This window comes from Lipophrys pholis, assembly GCF_963383615.2.
Source record: "Lipophrys pholis genome assembly, chromosome: 16".
NCBI lineage: Eukaryota > Metazoa > Chordata > Actinopteri > Blenniiformes > Blenniidae > Lipophrys > Lipophrys pholis.
Genome location: NC_137634.1, coordinates 28,759,881 through 28,781,779, shown reverse-complemented (window position 1 = coordinate 28,781,779; position 21,899 = coordinate 28,759,881). Strand labels below are relative to the sequence as shown.

Here is a 21,899-nt window from a genome sequence, read left to right as displayed (position 1 = left end):
AAAATAATACATTTCATTTGGAGGCACCTTTCAGGTCACCCAAGGTCACCTTACAAGAGAATAAATGCATAAAAACATCAAGACATAAACAAATCATAAGAATAGAAAACAAAAGATAAAAGCAAGTGAAGTGAATCAGTGAAGTATACAGTGAAAGTCTGAACTGGTGGGTTTTGAGTTTACACTTGAAGGATGTGATGGAGTCAGACTGTCGGATGTTTGGGTGGAGGAAGTTCCAGAGTCTGGGTGCTGATTTCCAGACAAAGCCTCAATATTTCCAACGCAGTAAAAAGGTATTTGATGGTTTTCATGATAAGCAGCTCTGACCAACAATTCCAGAAACGTTTTCTAAATAGTAGAACATGAGCGTTGTTACTGCTGCACTCTGATGCACTCTGCTGCACACCCTGGAGCTCCAGAGGAGACCACGCCGACTGAGCGTCAGGAATTCTTCTTCGGACGATGTGTGACGATGTGAACTGTATGGATTCAGTGACACCTTTAATCCATCCATCCATCCATCCATCCATCCATCCATCCATCCATCCATCCATCCACCCACCCATCCATTATCCAACCATCCATATATCCATTCACCATCCATCCATTCTCCATCCATCTATCACTTCTCCATCCCCCCAAAAAAAGGTAAAATCCAGTGTCTCCGTCATACAACAACCTTGCCTTTGATTTCCATCTTGGTGCTTTCAGTTGCTTTGCTGGACTGCTCTTCTCTCAGGGTGATGTAGGAATACACCAGACTTCCAGCAATACTGATGTTCAAACCGATGAAGTTGGTCCAGGAGAAGATGTAGTCTCCACTGAACACCATCCCAATGTACGTCACCAGGACATTCTTAATGCCATCCATCCATCCATCCATCCATCCATCCATCCATCCATCCATCCATCCATCCATCCATCCATCCATCCATCCATCCATCCATCCATCCATCCATCCATCCATCCATCCATCCATCCATCCACCCACCCAGAAGAAATAATTCAATCATAATTCAATATAATAATAATAATAATAATAATAATAATAATAATAATAATAATAATAATAATTAAAGCTGCAAACAGCCTTGATTGGGACCTCGCACTCTGGAATCTGGCCCATCAGGGTCGGCTGAATCATGGCCTTTGGCCCATTTAAATATTGATAATATATACATTTTGAAGGTTTTAACAAGAAAGGACTTTTATTTTGAAGAATGTGGGGCTTTTATTTTGAAAGGCAGCTCACCCCTAGCCTAGATAAACACTTAATATCCAATTTGAAGTAAAAATTGTAATAATAATCCCAGGTTGAACAGTTGTGGTGGTACAGTGTGTGGTGTGCAGCACCAACCCATTTCACTGGTGAACGACCCCACATCAGACGTGATTCCAGCATGGCGGAACAAACATGGCGGGCGAAGAGGATGTGTCGGCGATCGCTTGTGGTGTTTTTATAAGATAAAACACATTTTAAAAAGAAGAGGCGTTGGTCAAAGGAGTGGAGTAGCCATCCACCGTTAAGAACTCAAAGAAGAAGAAGAAGAAGAAGAAGAGGAAAGGAGTGGAGACAACGGGAGCATGGTTGTCGGTCCGGTCCGGCGTTTCCTCGCCACTACGTCACCTGGCTTTCTGATTGGCTACGCGTCACAGTCAACAGGCTCCTGCTGGTTTTGCCCTCGGGGGACACCACACACCAGGAGAACTCGGCCAAAACAATCCAACATGTTGAATGTCCCCATTAGAAACGAGAGCGTCATGACATCATTCTGAGCAGAGGACAGCAGTCTGAAGACACCACAGACTGCAGGAATATCTCATAAGATTATCTCATGATGATCTGAGCGTCCCTAAGATTGTTGGAAGGGAGAATCGGAGCTAAAACTCAGCCTCATTATCCTGCAGTGTGAACCGGGCATTAGATAAACATGGTGTGACGTAATCCTGGTGTGAATGATGTCACAGTGTCTGACCAGCTGCAGGTAGTGATGTCATCACAGTGGAGACAGGAGACATTTTATCTACATACTTTGGAAACAACTCCTCTGAATTAACAGTTTTCGGGCAAATATTTTGACAGAATGATCATTTCTTGGGAGGAAAATGTGTCGTCTTTCAGTCTGTGTGGGTTTTGAAGCAGTCAGACATAAACTCTGGACACTAGGAGGCACTGTTTGATGCAGACGCACCATTTTGCTCCATCTGACTCATTGATTAATGTTGCTTCAAATCACAGGAAAAGAAAAGGACAGCATTGTTCTCTCTCCTCAAAAAGCTCATGTTTTATGGAATGTTCCCCTCATGTGTGACATCGTCTTGTTCTGCAGGTTCTCCTCGTGCTTCTGATCTGCTGGTTCTGTGGCTCAGAGTGACGGTTTAGCAACAGTCACCACTTGATCGGGGGGTTCTGTCACCACTGTTTTTGAGGAGACATCTTGGTTTTCCATGTATTTGAATGAGAGGAGGGAGGCGGAGGGTGGAGGAGGGAGGCGGAGGGTGGAGGAGGGAGGTGGAGGGAGACGGAGGGAGGCGGAGGGAGGCGCAGGGTGGAGGAGGGAGGCGGAGGGATTCGGCATTCAGAACTTTGACCTTGAATAAAAAGAAAAGCGCTCGACAATTCAAAAAGTTGAAGTGACTTATTGAGCAGGAGAGTCTCCTCTGTCATTTAATATGATCTTCACCCTCAGAGGAGAGAGCGTTTGCAAGTCTTATTTTAAAAGGCAAATTGCGGTATGGGTGAGGTGGAGCATGAAAGTGGGGGTGAGGTGGAGGTTGAAGGTGGGGTGCGGGTAAGGTGCAGGTCAAATGTAGGTGTAGACCTCCATCATCTCTGTCATCATACCTCCATCATAAAACTTCAATCATCGGACCTCCGTCATCAAACCTCCGTCATCAAACCTCCATCATCCGACCTCCATCATCAAACCTCCGTCATAAAACCTTCATCATCAAACCTCCATCATCTAACCTACTTCATCAAACCTCCATCATCTAACCTCCATCATCCGACCTCCATCATCAAACCACCGTCATAAAACCTTCATCATCTAACCTCCATCTTCTAACCTCCATCATCAAACCTCCATCATCTAACCTCCATCATCTAACCTGCATCATCAAACCTAAATCATCAGACCTCCATCATCTTACCTCCATTAAACGTCCATCATCTAACCTCCATCATCAGACCTCCATCATAAAACCTCCATCATCCAACTTCCATCATAAAACCTCCATCATCAGACCTCCATCATCAGACCTCCATCATCAAAGCTCCATCATCAAAGCTCCATCATCCGACCTCCATCATCAAACCTCCGTCTCCACAGATAAACACTGAGGCAGTAGACATCCTGACCAAAACTACAGCTTTTTGGAAACATTATTGATTAGATTGATTTATTTGGAATACAGTCGTAGAGAGCCAAAGAGATCCAACAGAACCAGAGAACCTTCTCTGTCCCTAGCAGCTCAACAGAACCAGGAGAACCTTCTCTGTGTCTCCAGCGGCTCAACAGAACCAGGAGAACCTTCCCTGTGTCTTCAGCAGCTCAACAGAACCAGGACAACCTTCCTTGTCTCCAGCAGCTCATCAGAACCAGAGCACCTTCTCTGTCCCCAGCTGCTCAACAGAACCAGGAGAACCTTCCCTGTGTCTTCAGCAGCTCAACAGAACCAGGAGAACCTTTTCTGTCCCCAGCAGCTCAACAGAACCAGGAGAACCTTCCCTGTATCTCTAGCAGCTCAACAGAACCAGAAGAACCTTTTCTGTCCCCAGCAGCTCAACAGAACCAGGAGAACCTTCTCTGTGTTTCCAGCAGCTCAACAGAACCAAAGCAGCACAAACAATCATTCTTTCAGCACTAACCAGCACTAACCAGCACTAACGACGGAGGAAGTGGAGAGGCTGTGTGAACTTAAAAGTTGCTCCGTTGGTGCTGCACGGTGCCTTCCGCCTCGCGCCCGGCCGCTCACATGAATGCTCGCCGTTTCTAATATTCTTTATTTAATATCTTCAAAATGAAGGCAGCACAAACCATCATTCTTTCAGCACAAACCATCATTCTTTCAGCACTAACCAGCACTAACGGTTGACACCATTTTTGTTCAGTTTGCACCTGGACGGGGGGCTGCATGAACTTAGATTGACCTTTTAAATATTGTTTAATATCTTAAAAACTGAAGCAGCACAAACAATCATTTGTTCGGCACAAACCAGCACAAACGATTGGGACTCATTTCACTGATTTTTGCGAGAGGTGAGGGGCCGGCTTCACATAGGTCATGACTTTCACTGGAATTGTCTCAGTGTTGGTGGACAGCCAGAATTAAGGAGCCTGTGAGCCTGAGGCCGGGGCAGCAAAACCCAGGCTTCACCATATTGAATCCTTCAGATGCAGAACTGCAGCAACAGTCAGGTGAAAGAAAAGAGCCCCTGGAACTGCTGAGGTCATGAAGCTGTGCAGTGGAATGGAGCTGCTCTCGCAGCAAAAATACTGCCTGTGTTCAGGCTGTTCCACCGCAGTGTCCTACTCCTGTGTGAGTATGCTGTCAGCTCATTGGTCACAGAGCAGGAGAGGCGGGGGAATAACTCTACCCTAAGTTTTGATATAAGGAAATAAGGCTGGTCGTAAATTCCACTGACATTTTACAGTCTATTTTTGATTCTCACGTCCCTTTTCAGCTGGACGCCTACTTCTGTTTGCAAATACGAAATGACTCCATTTTTCAAAGGACGGTTGGCAACCCCACTTCAAGACTCGTTCTATGGTTCTATTGTTCTGTGGTTCTATTGTTCATTGGTTCTATTGTTCTATTGTTCTATTGTTCCATGGTTCATTGGTTCAACGTTTCAATGGTTCAATGGTTCTATTGTTCAAGTGATCTATGGTTCTATTGTTCATTGGTTCTATGGTTCTATTGTTCTATGGTTCTATTGTTCCATGGTTCATTGGTTCAACGTTTCAACGGTTCAATGGTTCTATGGTTCAATGGTTCTATTGTTCTATGGTTCAATTGATCTATGGTTCTATAATTCTATGGTTCAATGTTTCTATGGCTCTATGGTTAAATGGTTCTTAGTTTCGATGATTCTTTGTTAAATGGTTCTATGGTTCTATCATTCTATTGTTCAATGGTTCTATGTTCAATGGTTCTATGGTTAATGGTCCAATGTTCAATAGTTCAATGGTTGTATTGTTCTATGGTTCAATGATTCTATGGTTCAATGGATCTATGGTTCTACTGTTCTACTGTTCTATGGTTCAATGATTCTTTGGTTCAATGGATCTATGGTTCTACTATTGTACTGTTCTATGGTTCAATGGTTCATAGTTTCGATGGTTCTCAGATTCTATAGTTCTATGGTTCTTAGGTTCTATCGTTCTGTGGTTCAATGGGTCTTAGGTTCTAGGGTTCTATGGTCCGGGGTGAGGTGAGGAATCCAGGGTGAGGTGGGGGCCAAGGTGAGTTGGGGGGTCGAGCCTGATGTGGGGGGTTGGGCCTGATGTGAGGGGTCTAGGGTGAGGTCATGGGCTGGGGCTGAGGTGGGGGGTTCAGTGTGAGGTGGCGGGTAAAGGCTGAGGTGGGGGGTCCAGGGTGAGGTGGGGGGTTGAGCCTGATGTGGGGGGTCTTGGGCGAGGTGGGGGGCCTGATGTGGGGGTTCCAGTTTGAGGTGAGGAGGTCCGTGGTGAGGTGGGGGGGTTCAGGGTGAGGTAGGGGGTCCGAGGTGAGGTAGGGGGCCGTAGTTAAGTGGGGAGTCAAGGGTGAGGTGGAGGGTTTGGAGTGAGGTGGGGGTCCAGGGTGAGGTAGGCGGTCCGGGGTGAGGTTGGGGGTTTGGAGTGAGGTGGGGGGTCCAGGGTGAGGTTGGTGGTCCGGGGTGAGGTGGGAGGTTTGGGGTGAGGTGGGGGGTCCAGGGTGAGGTTGGCGGTCCAGGGTGAGGTACGGGGTCCGGGGTGAGGTGGGGGGTTTGGGGTGAGGTGGGGGGTCCGGGGTGAGGTGGGAGGTTTGGGGTGAGGTGGGTGTCCAGGGTGAGGTTGGCGGTACAGGGTGAGGTAGTGGGTCCGGAGTGAAGTGGGGAGTCCGGGGTTTTGTCTCTAAATTTCTCTTCCTTTCTCGCTACTCAGATTTGAGAATAATTTTTCAATCGATAAAGTTTCTTCCCTCAGAGTCACAGTGACGATAACGTTTCTGCTTTTACTCAAAAGCCTGAAGTCCAACTTAAAGTACTTGTGACCTCTGTAGGGCTGGGACCACGACGCTGGATTTCCTCGGATCCAGGTAACTTCAGGATTAACTCTGGTTTTCTCTCTTATGGAGGTAACTTCAGGATTAACTCTGGTTTTCTCTTTTCTAGGTAACTTCAGGATTAACTCTGGTTTTCTCTCTACTATGGAGGTAACTTCAGGATTAACTCTGGTTTACTCTCTTATGGAGGTAACTTCAGGATTAACTCTGGTTTTCTCTTTTCTAGGTAACTTCAGGATTAACTCAGGTTTTCTCATATCTGGGTAACTTCAGGATTTACTCTGGGTATCCGTACTACGACGTTGGTTCACTTTTTCCCAGGATAAATCACCATGGTAACTGACTCTGAATGTCTAACCTGCTCCGGAGCAGAATATGTTCTGGATAAGATCACACTGAGTCTCAAGCTCCGCCTCCTGACCAATCAGATCTCTTGGAAAATTCCCAGCTCATTCTTAGATGATGGTGATTGGTGGGCGGGTTCAGCACTGAGCTGCAGCGGAGAGGAGAGGAGAAAGTATCTAGAACAATCTTTTTGACAGAACCTAATAAATCCTGGTCTCTGAGCTTTGAAGGAGGTTCTTAGGGACCGTGCCCAAAAGGAAAGAGGCGAGGAGCCTCTTGATTTTAAAAGGTTTATTCTTTTTTCTTCTTCTTATTCCGCTGCATCATTAGACCCAAATTTAAACCCCTAAAAACGCTCTAATGTTGACCAAATTTGGCACGCTCATCAAAACTGACGAAAAATTTAAGGACATGTAAAATTTTAACTCCAGAGTTCCAAAATGTGCTCTCTAGTGCCCCCTAGAAACACTAAAATGGCCACCACGGCCCGTAGGAATGTCGTTGGGAGATCAAACCAAAAGTCAATTGTTCATCTGATGAACACCTAAAAATCATGTGTTGATACCACTGATCTAAATTCAACAGGAAGTCTGCAATTTTCCTTTCAAAGTAAGATTTTCACCTAAAAAAGGCCCTCATGCAAACGCTCTCTCCTCTGAGGGTGAATATCGTATTGGTTATCTCCGCCTCCCTCCTCCACCCTCCTCTCATTCAAATACATGGAAAACCAAGATGTCTCCTCAAAAAGAGTGGTGACAGAACCCCCCGATCAAGTGGTGACTGTGGCTAAACCGTTACTCTGAGCCACAGAACCAGCAGATCAGAAGCACGAGGAGAACCTGCAGAACAAGACGATGTCACACATGAGGGGAACGTTCCATAAAACATGAGCTTTTTGATGAGAGAGAACAATGCTGTCCTTTTTTTTTTTTCTGTGATTTGAAGCAACATTAATCATTGAGTCAGATGGAGCAAAATGGTGCGTCTGCATCAAACAGCGCCTCCTAGTGTCCACAGTTTATGTCTGACTGCTTCAAAACCCACACAGACTGAAAGACGACACATTTTCCTCCCAAGAAATGATCATTCTGTCAAAATATTTGCCCGAAAACTGTTAATTCAGAGGAGTTGTTTCCAAAGTATGAAGATAAAATGTCTCCTGTCTTCACTGTGATGACATCACTACGAGCAGCTGGTCAGACACTGTGACATCATTCACACCAGGATTACGTCATACCATGCTTATCTAACTGACCACTTCACCTGCATGTCCTGACTTTACAAATAAAAGCCCCAACTCCTTCAAAATAAAAGTCCTTGTTTATCAAAAATGGCAATGTGGATTTAAAAATCTATATTAAGTGTTTAGCTAGGCTGGAGTGAGCTGGCTTTCAAAATAAAAGCCCCAAACTATTTTAAAATAAAAGTCCTTGTTTATCAAAAATTACAATGTTGACTTCAAACTGGATATTAGGTGTTTGGGTAGGCTAGGGTTGAGCTGCCTTTCAAAATATAAGCCCCCAATAAAAAAAAAGGTCCTTGCTTTTTTAAATGATATTAAAAATCTTAGAAATTGATTTTACATTGTTAGCGAGGGTGAGCTGGCATTCAAAATAAAAGCCCCAAATTCCTTTAAAATAAAAATCCTTGTTTATCAAAAATGAAACAAAAAAACAATCCTCAAAAATAGATATTTAGAGATTGGCTAATTTAGAGTTTAGTTGGCTTTCAAAGTAAAAGACCCCACATTTTCAAATTGAAAATTATTTTTTGTTTGAACCTTCAAAATGTATATTTTATCAATATTTAAAAGGGCCAGAGGCCATGATGATCAAGGCTGCTTGCAGCTTTAATTGCTCTTGTTCTTGACTTGTTCTAAGTCTGTTTCGCTCCATTAGAGTTTATCTGGAATAATGAGCTTAATGTGCCTATGACACCATATCGCATGTTAATTCAATCATTTTTCCTTGAAAAACAAGGTCAAAGGTGCATTTGCCTTCATTGGATGCCCCCTGTTGACTAGCGAACCCTCTGCCAGAGGTCGAGATTGGAGAGGAATGAAGAAGTGACGTAGGAGGAGGGTCTGCAGGGAATGCTGCATTTTCATATCCTGTTGCTGCTTTCTTTTTTTTTTTTTTTGAGGGGATTTTCCATAGAATTAATAAAGAGCAGACGCCTCATCGACCACTACCACCTCTTGGCGCTGGCGAGCGGAGGCACCGCCATCTTGGCCCGGTCGTCCGCTCCGCTCAGTCTAAACTGCTTGGCAGGAGTAATGAAGTGTCAGAGACTTTAATCAATCATAACTCTCTGAATGGAGCCTGTTACTGCTGGAGCCTTGTACTCCTCCTACGTCACAGCAAGAGGGAGGTTGAGAAAGCTCGATGGGTGGAGATCAAGTATCACCACTTAATTTCACTGGTTTTTCATCGTTTTTTACTGACGGATGACGGCAAAAAATGACAACAACCTTTTATAATAAAAACAAGTCAGGAAGGTTCTGGCTTTGGCTGCAGCAGCAGTGTTGCTTTGAACTGCTAGATGTGTTGGAATTTTTCATAATCTCAGAGATTAACTGCTCCTCTATGGTAAAATCAGCTGCTCTGCAGGGTTTCTCCCTCTGTGATTGGTCACACACTGCAAGCTCCGCCCCTTTCATGTCAATGCACTGATTTAAGCAAAGTATTAATCCCATCCCAAATGACCCCTCGGTAGCAGCCACACAAAGCAGCGCTCAGGGGGAGCTGGGGGGACAAGGGTCTTGCTCAGGGATATGTTTTTGGGAATGTGAGAGGAAACCAGAGTACCTGGAGGAAACCCATGCACACACGGGGAGAACATGCAAACTCCACACAGAGAGGCCCTGGGCTATATTTTAACCCATGACCTTCCTTCTTGCTGTCAGGCCACTGCGCCACTGTGTGGCCTGGAGGGAAACTCTGGATGAACTAGTGAGCTGATGACCTGCTTCCTATTAATGCTGATCAGGATCCAGAATGTCTGGGTTAGTTAATCAAGGTAACAGAGATATCATGCTATGTTAATCCAGGTAACAGAGATATCCTGGAATGTTAATCCAGGTAACAGAGATATCCTGCTATGTTAATCTAGGTAACAGAGATATCCTGGTATTTTAATCCAGGTAACAGAGATATCCTGCTATGTTAATCCAGGTAACAGAGCTATCCTGCTATGTTAATCCAGGTAACAGAGATATCCTGGTATGTAAATCCAGGTAACAGAGATATCCTGCTATGTTAATCCAGGTAACAGAGATATCCTGCTATGTTAATCCAGGTAACATAGATATCCTGCTATGTTTATCATGGGGAGTAGTACAGGCCCCAGATGTTTTCCCTCTTTAACCCAGGAAAGGAGAACCATGTGAACCCCTGAGGGTTAGGTTGCAGTTAATGCTTTCACTGTGGGAGGTGAGCCTGCAGGCCGGGTGGGGACAAGTTCCATCACTTGAGGTTCAACTGATTAAAGTTCTTCAGTGGAGTTGAAGTGTTCACACAGCGTCAGCAGCTTCTCACCTCGTTTCTTCTTGAGTTTCCTCCGGCGCTGCTTGTTGACTAAGCAGGCTGCCATGGTGCTGAACAGGACGGCCGCCGTCAGGAAGCAGATGGTGGCCACGATGCCGGCCACCACCGGCCGTGCCAGGCCACGCTCCTCCACCAACTCCGGGGGAGGGAAGAAGTCTGCGAGGCCAGAGTCAGAGGAAGAGGGAGGGTGGATGAAAAGGGAGAAAAGGCGCAGGGTTAGAGCCCAACCCATTAATCAGCCAATTACAGCCAGAAGAGGATCACCGGGAATTGACCAAAGGTTGGCCGATTGACGCCGATGTTTGCACTTATTTTGCACGAATAAGATGCAAGTCCTTGTGTTCTGTATCCAGCAGAGGGCGCTGCGACTCCTGTCCTGTCATACCCCAGCCGAGTGAAGTGGTGAAACTGAAGAGCCAACAGAGTATTTACTGAACTCAACGGTTTGGTTCAGGCCCCGTTTACACAACAACACCTAATCCATGAGCAGCAGACACACGGACAAGGATGTAGATAGGGTGCCGGGCCACAGGAGGGTGCTGTCACTTATTTTTGTAATGAAACCACACAGACGTGTCTGCAGAGAACAATACAATACGTGAAGAAAATGGAGAGAAGCGGCATTCTAGTGGCTGATGAGGAATCGGATGCGATCAGGGTGAGTCTCAACTAGTAAACTACTGATCTGGAAAACAAAACTAGAATACGACCGCCAGTCAAACCACGAGGGGGCGGCCATGTTGCTTTCCTGGAGCATGAGCAGAAGAAGTATTTACCACAAAGAGAGGTGAGTAGTGCAGTAACAAGCTCCGCCGCCATCAGTCTCTGCAGGACCGAATCACGACCGTGAAAGAACCTTTCCATTTCAGGAGCCCAGATAAAACTTAAGGATGCAGTGGCTCAGAACACCGGTGTCGTGTAATGGACCCCCAAAGTCAAGAACATTTTGCGGATACACTCGTATTCGCTGTCGAGTAAACAGGGCCTGAATATCAACTTTATATCCATTTATAAAAAAAGCAGAAAATCAATACTTTTTCTGTCTCCACCAGGTTACACTTACCTACACTGTGCTAAACACTAGAACCGCTCACGCTCACTGAACACAGCGGTCAGGTTACAGTTACAGTTACAGTTACAGTTACAGTGCCTCAAAGGAACACGACGCTCACTCAGGCAGCTGCACGCTGACAGACTAGATTAGACCTGAGCAAATGAGGAAATGTGTCGCTGCGTTGTTCCACTGCAGTTTGTTCTACTGAAGCTGTTGAGGAGAAACAGTTGAACTTCAGGGAGGAAATAAAATGTGAATGCTCTGGGACGGACCGACCGGTCACCTCGTCCTCCCTGGACGTTGTTCAGCCCAGGAGAAAGGATGTCGGCAAGTCGGCATTTCGAAAATGAAGTGTGTTTTATTTGGAACATTGACTTTCCAAAAGTTCAAGAAAACATTGACCTCCAGCCTCACAGCAAGCTTGGAGACTCTCAGTCCTCTCTCAGGTCCTCTGACACAGAAGGAAGCTTCCTGAAAAAAGCCCCGCCCACCCGAAGCTGGGCCAGGACAGGCTGGGCGGAACCAAAAGGCCAAGTGGTGTTTAAACCAGCCCAAATCAACAATCACCAAATGTTACAATACTAAAAGCACAAAACAAACAAGAAAACTCAGCATTTGTCAGGTACATGTTTTTAAACCTTCTTATTAAACCTTCTTATTAAACCTTCTTATTATTATATATAATAATAATAATGATGATGATGATGATGATGATGATGATACTAATAACTTTGTTTATATTGCACTTTTCAGAACACATGTTGCACAAAGTGCTTTACAGTAAAAACACACACAAAATGTCAGGTGAGACAGAGGAGACAAGCGATCGAAGAGACAGACAAACACATGTTTATTAACAGAAAACAAGCAGAAAATTATAGACAAAAACGATTATTATTGCCGACCAAACCCCCCTGGTGTAGGAGGCCCAGAGAGAGAGAGCATGTAAAAAGATCAAAGGACAACATTTTATTAAAAATGGAGGCTTGAATTAAAAGCGAGTCTATAAAAGTGGCTTTTTAAAAGAGATTTAAAAGAAGTCCCTGATTCTGCACGTCTTATCTCCTTGGGCAGGTCATTCCAAAGTCGAGGGGCGCCGCCCTGGTTCAGAAGCACGGTCACCCTTAGATTTAAGTTGTGACTTAGGGATGACCAGAAGGTCTCCACCCGATGATCTAAGGCTGCGAGCAGTTTGTACTGGGTCAGCAGGTCAGTAAGATCACTGGGCGCCAGACCATGAAGAGCTTTAAAAGTAATCCGCAAAATCTTAAAATGACTTGTAAGGCAGACAGGGAGGGTGGAGGGAAGCCTGGCTGCTGCAGTTTGGATAAGGTGGAGGTGATGGAGGAGCTTTGAAGGGAGACCAGATAGCAGGGAGCTGCAGTGGTCGAGGGTGAAGATGAGAGAATTAATGAGTTTTTCTAAATCTGGGCCAGAGAGCTTTGGCTTCAGTTTGGAGATCAGAGGAACTGGAGGAACCAGGACGGGGCAACACTTTGATGTTGGGGGCCAAACTGAGGTCAGGATGGAATAACACTCCAGATTTCTGACCACTGGCTTCATATTGGAGGACAATGGACCAAGGTTGTTGGCAAACAGTCCTAATCTGAGATTATTCTCTTCAGACCCCCAAACCCACACAATAGTCTGAGTGAGTTGGAGAAGGTTTGGCGCCCTCCAGCAGTTAAGGTCATTAAGACAGTTAAAAACAGCAGCAAGGCCTGCCAAGTCAGCAGATCTCAGAGGAGGTAGATCTGTGTGTCCTCTCCAGAAAAATGATAAGACACTTTATGTTGTTGAATTAAAGGACCGAGTGGGAGGAAATAAATGGAAAATAAAATTGGACCTAAAATGGAGCCTTGCGGTACACCACAGGTAACGGGGCTGAAGAAGAAAAATGGTTACCGATGGAGACAGAGAAAGTTCCATCTGAAGGACAAGAGGAGAACCGATTAAGTCCAGAGTCCCTGGTACCAACCATGTCTGGAGGGGTTCCATTCAAACTGTGTATTCTACAGTGTCAAAGGCTGCACTCAAATCTCAAAGAATTCAAATAGCACCCTCACCTCTGCCAGCGGCCAGGAGGAGGACAGTTTCTGGGCTATGTAGAGCTCTAAATGTAGAGCTCTAAATGTAGAGCTCTAAAACCAGACTGGTATTTCTCAAAGACTTTACATAAAAGCTAAAAGCTGATTTGATCTACACCAATCTACAATGAGTGCCTCCGACACTCAGGAGGCTTTTCCACCAGAAAGAACCAGGTTCTAGTTCTGGTCCAGGGCCAGCCTTAGCACCAGTTCTTTGTCTTTCCACTGACAAAGCCCCAGCCAAACAGGGGCTAAACTGGTGCTAAGCTGACCCCACATCGTTGCTGGGCCAGAGCGGGGCCAGAGCCAGAGCCAGAGCCAGAGCGGGGCCAGAGAGGAGCCAGAGCCAGAGCAGGGCCAAAGCGGGGCCAGAGAGGAGCCAGAGCGGAGTCAGAGAGTCACTTTAGCCAAGCAATGAAGGGGGCTTTTCCACCAGAAAGAACCAGGTTCTAGTTCTGGTCCAGGGCCAGCCTTAGCACCAGTTCTTTGTCTTTCCACTGCCAAAGCCCCGGCCTATCGGGGGCTGAACTGGTGCTACTCTGGCCCCACTTCGTTGCTGGACCAGAGAGGAGCCAGACTGGGACCAAAGAGGAGCCAGACTGGGACCAGAGAGGAGCCGGACTGGGACCAGAGAGGAGCCAGACTGGGACCAGAGAGGAGCCAGACTGGGACCAGAGAGGAGCCGGACTGGGGCCCGAAGCGTCATCAGCTGGGGGCGGAGTTATCTTTGGAGGTATCAATACCTACAAGGAGGAAGCGAGACTGTACGGGCTTTTTGAAAACTCCAGCGAACACGGAGCCCCAGAGTGGTTATAGAGAAAAAATAAAAATACGCGTGTGAACGATATAATAAAACGTTCCCTGAAGTTAATAATACGAGGAAACGGGATAATTTAATCCGCGTTCGCGGAGCCGCGGCTCTCGAGATGCTGCAGAGCTCCACCTGTCAGTCAGCTACGTCGGATAGAATTTTTAAACATTAATGTCGGATGAACATTATTATATCTGACTGACAGGTGGAGATCTGCAGCAACTCGAGAGCCGCGGCTCCGCGAACGCGGATTAAATTATCCCGTTTCCTCGTACTATTAACTTCAGGGAACAACTTATTATATCGTTCCCACGCGTTATTTTTATTTTTTCTCTATAACCACTCTGGGGCTCCGTGTTCGCTGGAGTTTTCAGAAAGCCGGTACAGCCTCACTTCCTCCTTGTAGGGAGTGATACCTCCAGAGATAACTCCGCCCCCAGCCGATGACGCGTTCGGCCCCATGTTCTGTCTGCAATTAAAATACTTGCAGAAATATTTCATAAAAAGTATTAAAACAGAAAAATGACTATAATAACTATGTGCAAGTCACACTGAGATGGATCATTAAATGATCCTCTATAGACATGAACAATACCTCACAACAAACAACACTAAACAACTGTCCTCAGCTGTGGCAAACTAACCAGCCTGCTGCTTCAAAAGTAATAGAAAAGCATAGAAATCTGAATGTTTTACTTACAGTTCCCACATTTGCTTTATTAGAAGTTTTGCAGCCAATCCAGTGTTGTTCTGGCCGATGTTATAAAAACTCTCCTATAGTGCTGAGAGCGACAGGGGGGGGGAGGCTGAGCAGAAGTAAAATCGAGATGAAGAGGGTACAAAATGGTAAGGGCAGAGGAGGAAGAATTTAAGATTATTTTGAAGTTCCGTGATGGGTGAGAAAAGTTCCTAACCCTCTTAAATTATCTTCAGCGTTATGGGACAAAATTGGACACCTTCAGCACGCTAAAATCCTGTCAAATGGGAACGTTTTGATAGTTTGCAAGTCTGAGGCTCAGAGGAAAAAAACTAAAGATTAGTGAGTTGGATAAACATGTGGTTCAATGCTTAGTGCCAGATCCTGATCGAGGGTCTTTCAATGGCTCTATGTCGACACCGACATTCCTGAGGAAGAGTTACTGGGAAATCTGAAAGGAGGAGATCTGGTGGGTGTGCGAAGGTTTAAGACGAGAAAGGAGGGGGCTGAAGAGAGTAGAATGCGCTCCCTCAGAGAGTTTCCCTGGGGTACATGGCCTAACAAGTCAAACCAAATGTTCGGCCACCTCTTCGTTGTTATAAGTGCCAAAGATTTGGACATGTTGCAGCCGTGTGCCGGAGTGAGAAGAGATGTGGGAAATGTGGTGAAGAGCACGACCGATCAGAACGTGGAAACAGTGAATTAAAGGGCTGTAATTGTGGGGAAACCATGTGACGGCTAATTGAGGATGTGCAGCTCTTATCCAAGCTCAGAAAGTGGAGACCGTAAAACAGGCGGGAAATATATCTTATGCAGAGGCTGTCAGAAAGGTTAAAGCGACTCAGGGAGACGTCCACCAGAGGGCGCAGTAGAACCGTCCATCCATCCATGTTCTCCCGCTTATCTATTTCCGGGTGGTGGGGGTGTCAGTCTGAGCACCGTCACCCAGATCACATTGACCCATTAAGAACCTTCCTGTAGGTGGAGAGCCACAGGAAGGTGGCGCCCGGCATGGGACATGAACCCTCTACCTTGAGACTGAGAGTCTCATGCTCTACCTACTGAGCTGGCCGGGATGAGACAAATGAGGCCATTGACGTCCCAGAAAACAGCTTGGTTATTGACAAAATGGCATTTTTTGCTTTGTTAGTTGAGATTTTGTGGGCAGCAAGACAGGTTAAGACTTCAAGTGACATTAAAACAATAATGTAAAGGTTTTTAGGAGGACCTGTCTCACGCTCGCTCAAAGGATCAGATGAGCCGGGAAGGTTCTGCAGGTTAAATGTTCCAGGTGCTACACTGGAATGCTCGTAGCCTTATGCCGAATGAACAGGAGTTTAAAAAATATATTGATTAAATTAAATATAAGCCTGATTTAATATGTGTGCATGGTTAAAACCTTGTTTAGATTTTGTGGTGCCTGGGTATGGTAGTGAGAGGGCAGACCGTGTAGGCCTGGAGGGGGGTGAGCAATATTTATTCAAGAAGGGATTCAGTATCGCAGTTTAACACTAAACTCACAGTTAGAGGTAAAACAGATGTAGTGAATTCATATAATCCATGTATGCACTTTAATGATGACACTTTAGAACATATTCAGCCGTCAGCAGGAGCACCAGTCCTGTGGGTGGGGGTTGTAATGAGCACAGCCCCCTCTGGGGAAGGAGCAGGCAGGATCTTAATGGGGAGGGGCTTGAGGATTTTATAGAGTATAATGATTTAGTGTGTTTAAATGACGGTAGACCCACAAGGTTTGACATGAGATCAGGAGGACATTCATGCATTGACTTGGCACTGGCGTCTTCAGCTCTGGCGAGGAGCGGGGAGTGGGAGGGGGGGAGGGGGGTACTTTACATAGAAGCTCTATAGGGAGCGGTCATTTACAAATTATGATAAAGTTTGGGAATACTCTTTTGAAGGAGGGGTGAAGTAGGGCAAAATCTTTAGATTTTAGTCAAGCAAGGTGGAGGGAATTTGTTTCGGGGTGTAACAGGGACCTGGACCTGGTTAGCCAAGGATCTGAGGATGAACGGTGTGAGTCTCTGTGTGGGATTATTACTCATAATGTTTGTAAGTTCATCCCTCAGAAGGTAGGAGCAAAGAAAAGGGTTCGTGTTCCGTGGTGGAACTGAGCATGTACTGAACATGTGAAAAAGAGGAATAAAGCTTGTGGGGTATTAAGGAAGTTCCTTTCAGAACAGAATGCTGTTGAGTATAAAAGACTGAGGGCCGAGGCTCGTAGAATAATAAAGACAGCAAAACCAGAATGCTGGAGGAAGTCCTGGAACAAGCTGGGTGTGCAGACGTCAGGGGCAGAAGTTTCGTCAGCTGTGCGTCGCATGTCGGGTGTCTGAAGGCGTAGGGGTGTTCCTGGTCTGGAGGACTGCGGGACAGAGGCCTGGAGCGACAGGTAGAGGGCAGGATTAGGTGTGTTCCTGTTCTGGAGGACAGGGGGATAGAGGCCTGGAGTGACAGGTAGAGGGCAGGTATAGGGGTGTTCCTGTTCTGGAGGACGGGGGGATAGAGGCCTGAAGTGACAGGTAGAGGGCAGGTTTAGGTGTGTTCCTGTTCTGGATGACAGGGGGATAGAGGCCTGGAGCGACAGGTAGAGGGCAGGTTTAGGTGTGTTCCTGTTCTGGAGGACGGGGTGATAGAGGCCTGGAGCGACAGGTAGAGTGCAGGTATGCTGGCTAGGAGGATTCAAGAAGTCCATTGGGGGGGTAATATTGGGGATTCGTGTTCCGTGGTGGAACTGAGCATGTACTGAAAATGTGAAAAAGAGGAATAAAGCTTACAGGGTATTAAGGAAGTTCCTTTCAGAACAGAATGCTGTTGAGTATAAAAGACTGAGGGCCGACGCTCGTAGAATAATAAAGACAGCAAAACCAGAATGCTGGAGGAAGTCCTGGAACAAGCTGGGTGTGCAGACGTCAGGGGCAGAAGTTTCGTCAGCTGTGCGTCGCATGTCGGGTGTCTGAAGGCGTAGGGGTGTTCCTGTTCTGGAGGACGGGGGGACAGAGGCCTGGAGCGACAGGTAGAGGGCAGGTTTAGGGGTGTTCCTGTTCTGGAGGACGGGGGGACAGAGGCCTGGAGCGACAGGTAGAGGGCAGGTTTAGGGGTGTTCCTGTTCTGGAGGACGGGGGGATAGAGGCCTTGAGCGACAGGTAGAGGGCAGGTTTAGGGGTGTTCCTGTTCTGGAGGACGGGGGGATAGAGGCCTGAAGCGACAGGTAGAGGGAAGGTTTAGGGGTGTTCCTGTTCTGGAGAACGGGGGGGATAGAGGCCTGAAGCGACAGGTAGAGGGCAGGTTTAGGTGTGTTCCTGTTCTGGAGGACGGGGTGATAGAGGCCTGGAGCGACAGGTAGAGTGCAGGTATGCTGGCTAGGAGGATTCAAGAAGTCCATTGGGGGGGTAATATTGGGGAGGGTGGGCTCTGAGAGAGGAATAACACTTTGTCTAACCAGGAGTTTAAAGTTGGTGTAAACCTTGATAATTCTGACCTGGTTAACTTGTTCTTCTCACTAAGGGAGCTACAGAATGCTATACATAGAGGAGCTAAGACATCACCAGGTAAGGATGGGTTTGGTTACGAGATTTACAAAAAAATTGATAAAATGTTTTGAATGAGATTTTAGCACTGATAAACAATGTATGGTAAAGTGCAGAGGTGCCAGCTGCATGAGGCATGCAGTGGTGGTGCCCATTTTGAAGGCAGGTAAGGAAGCTAAGAGCCCAGGGTTATACAGACCAAGAGATTTGACTCCAGTCATTTGGAAGATTATGGAAAGAATCACCATTCTGGAGGACGATAGAGGACATACTTCTGTATAAGCTGGAGAAAGAGGGAAAGTTATCAAAAATTCCAAAATGGGTTTAGGTTAGGAAGAGGACAAATGGATTCAGTTGTATTGTTGGATAGTGAAGTGAAGAAAGCCCTGACCAATAAGGAGGCTGCTGTTGCAGCGTTTCGCGACATGGAGAAGGTCGATGATGTGTTGTGGAGGGACGGCCTCATGATAAAGTTAGACCAAGCTGAAGTGAGAGGCTGCACATAACCGTAGAATCCAAGTGAGGGTAGGTGTACGTTGTCTGAGGTTATGGAAGTGGACAATGGGACACCCCAGGAAAGCGTAATAAGCCCCCTACTTTTTAATGTAATGTTTAATAATGTTTTGGAAAATATTGATGGGAGTTCTAGACTATCGCTTTTTGCAGATGATGGGGCAATTTGGAAGAGGGGGCGCAATATAAAGTTTATAATGGAGAAAATGCAAGGAGCCGTGGCTAGAGTGGCAGAGTGGGCGGGGAGATGGGGTTCAAAATATCTGCTGGAAAAAGCAAATACATGACATTTGGAAATAAACGTAGAGTCGGGTCTGAAGGGTTCAGCGTGAATAACAAATCTTTGGAAAAAAATTAAAAGCTTTAAATTTTTAGGTGGAAGGCCCGAATTCAGAAAACTGAATAAATGTGATAAAATTCAAAATGTTGTGTGGTGCCTTGCAGGGAGTAGCTGGGGGGCAGATAAAGGCACTCTGCTCATTATCTATCTGGCAGTGGTTCTCTCTTCTCTCCACTAGGGGTATTTGGCGTATGGGAGTGCAGCAAAGACAAACCTTGTCAAACTGGATGTGGTGCAGGCTAAAGCCTTGAGGCTCTGTTGTAGAGCAATCAGGAGCACCCCTATCTCTTCTAGTGCAGTGTGGAGACATGCCCCTGTGGCTGAGGCCAGAAAAGTTAGGCCTCCAGTATGCTGGAAGAATCCAGAGCCAGGACGAGTGTCACCCGGTGAAATGTCTGCTGCAGGAGGGTGAGGAGGCAGCTCAGGGTGGGCAGGGGAGAGGAGCATTTGTTAAAAGAGTATGGGGGGAAATCCCCTGAGTTCTGGGTCTTGGACATGGCTCCGAGGGTGGTGTGGCCCTCTGTCCCCCCATGGGTGCTTCCAGAGGCTGAAACAGACTGGACTGCTCAAGACATTCTCAGGGAAAAGGGCAAAGGAAACTCCGCTGATGTGGTCAGCACTGGGATGGACACGTCCAGATTAATACAGAGGGTCTGTGGATCCTTCAACCAGCCCAGCTGCGTTTGCTGTGCACATTCCTGAGGCTGACGTTAGTCAGGGTTACCGGCTTCCAAATAATGTGTCTGTGTTTACCACAGAAGTTATAGTATTGTTATGTGCATTAGAATAATAGGTTCATATGCTGAGACTCAGCAGCTGCTCTCATGGCCCTGCAGACAGGAAGTGTTGAGACTCAGCAGGTGCTCTCATGGCCCTGCAGACAGGAAGTGTTGAGACTCAGCAGGTGCTCTCATGGCCCTGCAGACAGGAAGTGTTGAGACTCAGCAGCTGCTCTCATGGCGCTGCAGACAGGAAGTGTTGAGACTCAGCAGGTGCCCTCATGGCCCTGCAGACAGGAAGTGTTGAGACTCAGCAGCTGCTCTCATGGCCCTGCAGATAGGAAGTGCTCAGACTCAGCAGCTGCTTTCATGGCCCTGCAGACAGGAAGGTGCAATCTGAGCTACTATTTGAGATTCTGTCTGCCTATTGGCTGATAGGCCTATCAGTGGTGTTTATGTGGGTCCCTGCTCACGTGGGAATCACAGGCAATGAGGTGGCAGATGCAGCTGCTAAAAAGGCCCTGAGTCATGGCTCTATCAATGTAATCACATCTATCAGGTCTTCACAATATAATAGCGTCGTGGGAAAGATGATATCCCAAATCTGGCAGAGACAGTGGGACACAGAGACGAGGGGGAGACATTATTACTCAATTCAACAACGTGTTAAAGGTGGGGACTCCTGTAGGGGAAAGGGTAGAGTTCAACAGATCCTATTCTTCAGATTAAGATTAGGACACTCTGGTCTGGCTCAGATTTGGCTGTAATTGGAAAAAGAACAAATGGCCTGTTTGAGTGTGGAAGTGAAGAGACTGTTCAGCACAATCTGATGAACTGCGTAATTTACTAACCCTAAACCAAATAAGCCGTCTTTTTAAAAGACTTGGGGAAATTGGCTTAACAACCTTTTCAATCAAGACAATACTGGGTCCTGAATTACAGAGGAAGGAAGTAGCCGCGGCGCAGTGGGAAGTTATTTGCAGTACCAACCTGCACCTCAGGATCTGAGGCGCTCTTGGATCCTACATGATGGATACAGCAAAGAAATGGAAATGGAAAGGCAGCAATGTACTAGATGGAGCCCAGCCTGCCCAAAACGCAAGAGAAGAAGAAGAAGACTCCTCTGCTCCTGGATACCATCAATAACGGAGCATCTGGAGTGTTTTGCTGGTATCTTTAGCAGGTTAGTTTACCTGCAGCGGTAACCAGGGGAAACAAACCGAGTGCTGGCTGAACGCCTGGTTGTGGGCGGGTCAAAGGGTCTACCTGGATTGGGGTTGGCTAACAACCCTGGTGCCGCTACGCAGGGTTTGATTTCTGATTGGCTCGTTGGAGCAACACACTTTAGAAAAAATGAAACAAGCCAGAGAGAGAGAGGACAGACTGTTTTCACTTCAGTGTCATTCCAGGTATGAGGACGATTAGTACTGTAGGACAACCTTTAGGAAGTCAATTTTGGATGACATGTCCCCTTTAAGTACCTTCAGCAGTAATGACGGAAGTTTTCAAGTGTTTTATGTGGCAAAATGCATGGAGATGGAGTGTCACCTTGTCACATGCATGTTGAGAGGATATCAGAGAGGCGCAGCATGTACAGATACTCAATAAATACTCTCACTGAGCACTTCATTAAACACCATTCAACATTACTCAAAGCAATATACCGACCCTACCATTAATTCTACTTCAACAGCAAATTCTAATTCACAGCACATTTGAATCTAATTGTATATACTGTGATTGTCTCATCACGTTTGGATTAATGGGCTGTTGTTGCAGGCTTGTCTGTCAATTTAAAAAAAAGATGCCTTATGGGAAATGGATGCGTCACATGTCTGTTTGGGAAGTGTAGTTTTTGACATAGGTGCTGAATCGTATTTACTGTTGTGTTGTAACTTAAGATTAATGAAGAAAAATATGAGGAGCGAGAGAGTTGAGCAGGAAGCTGATCGAAACCTGTGGTCCTACTGTCTGAAGGTCATGTCTATAAA

The 21,899-nt window shown here is 46.3% G+C and overlaps 1 protein-coding gene across 1 annotated transcript in view; it reads right to left on the bottom strand.

The window, feature by feature from the left end:
- Positions 1–21,899, bottom strand: part of LOC308122092 (protein turtle homolog B-like) — a gene marked incomplete at its 3' end in the record, with an annotated part of 221,832 nt that overhangs the window by 26,366 nt on the left and 173,567 nt on the right. The window contains exon 16 of the mRNA XM_080483725.1: positions 10,131–10,295. Coding sequence (XP_080339851.1) covers positions 10,131–10,295 — 165 coding nt within the window. The remainder of the gene's footprint in view (positions 1–10,130; positions 10,296–21,899) is intronic.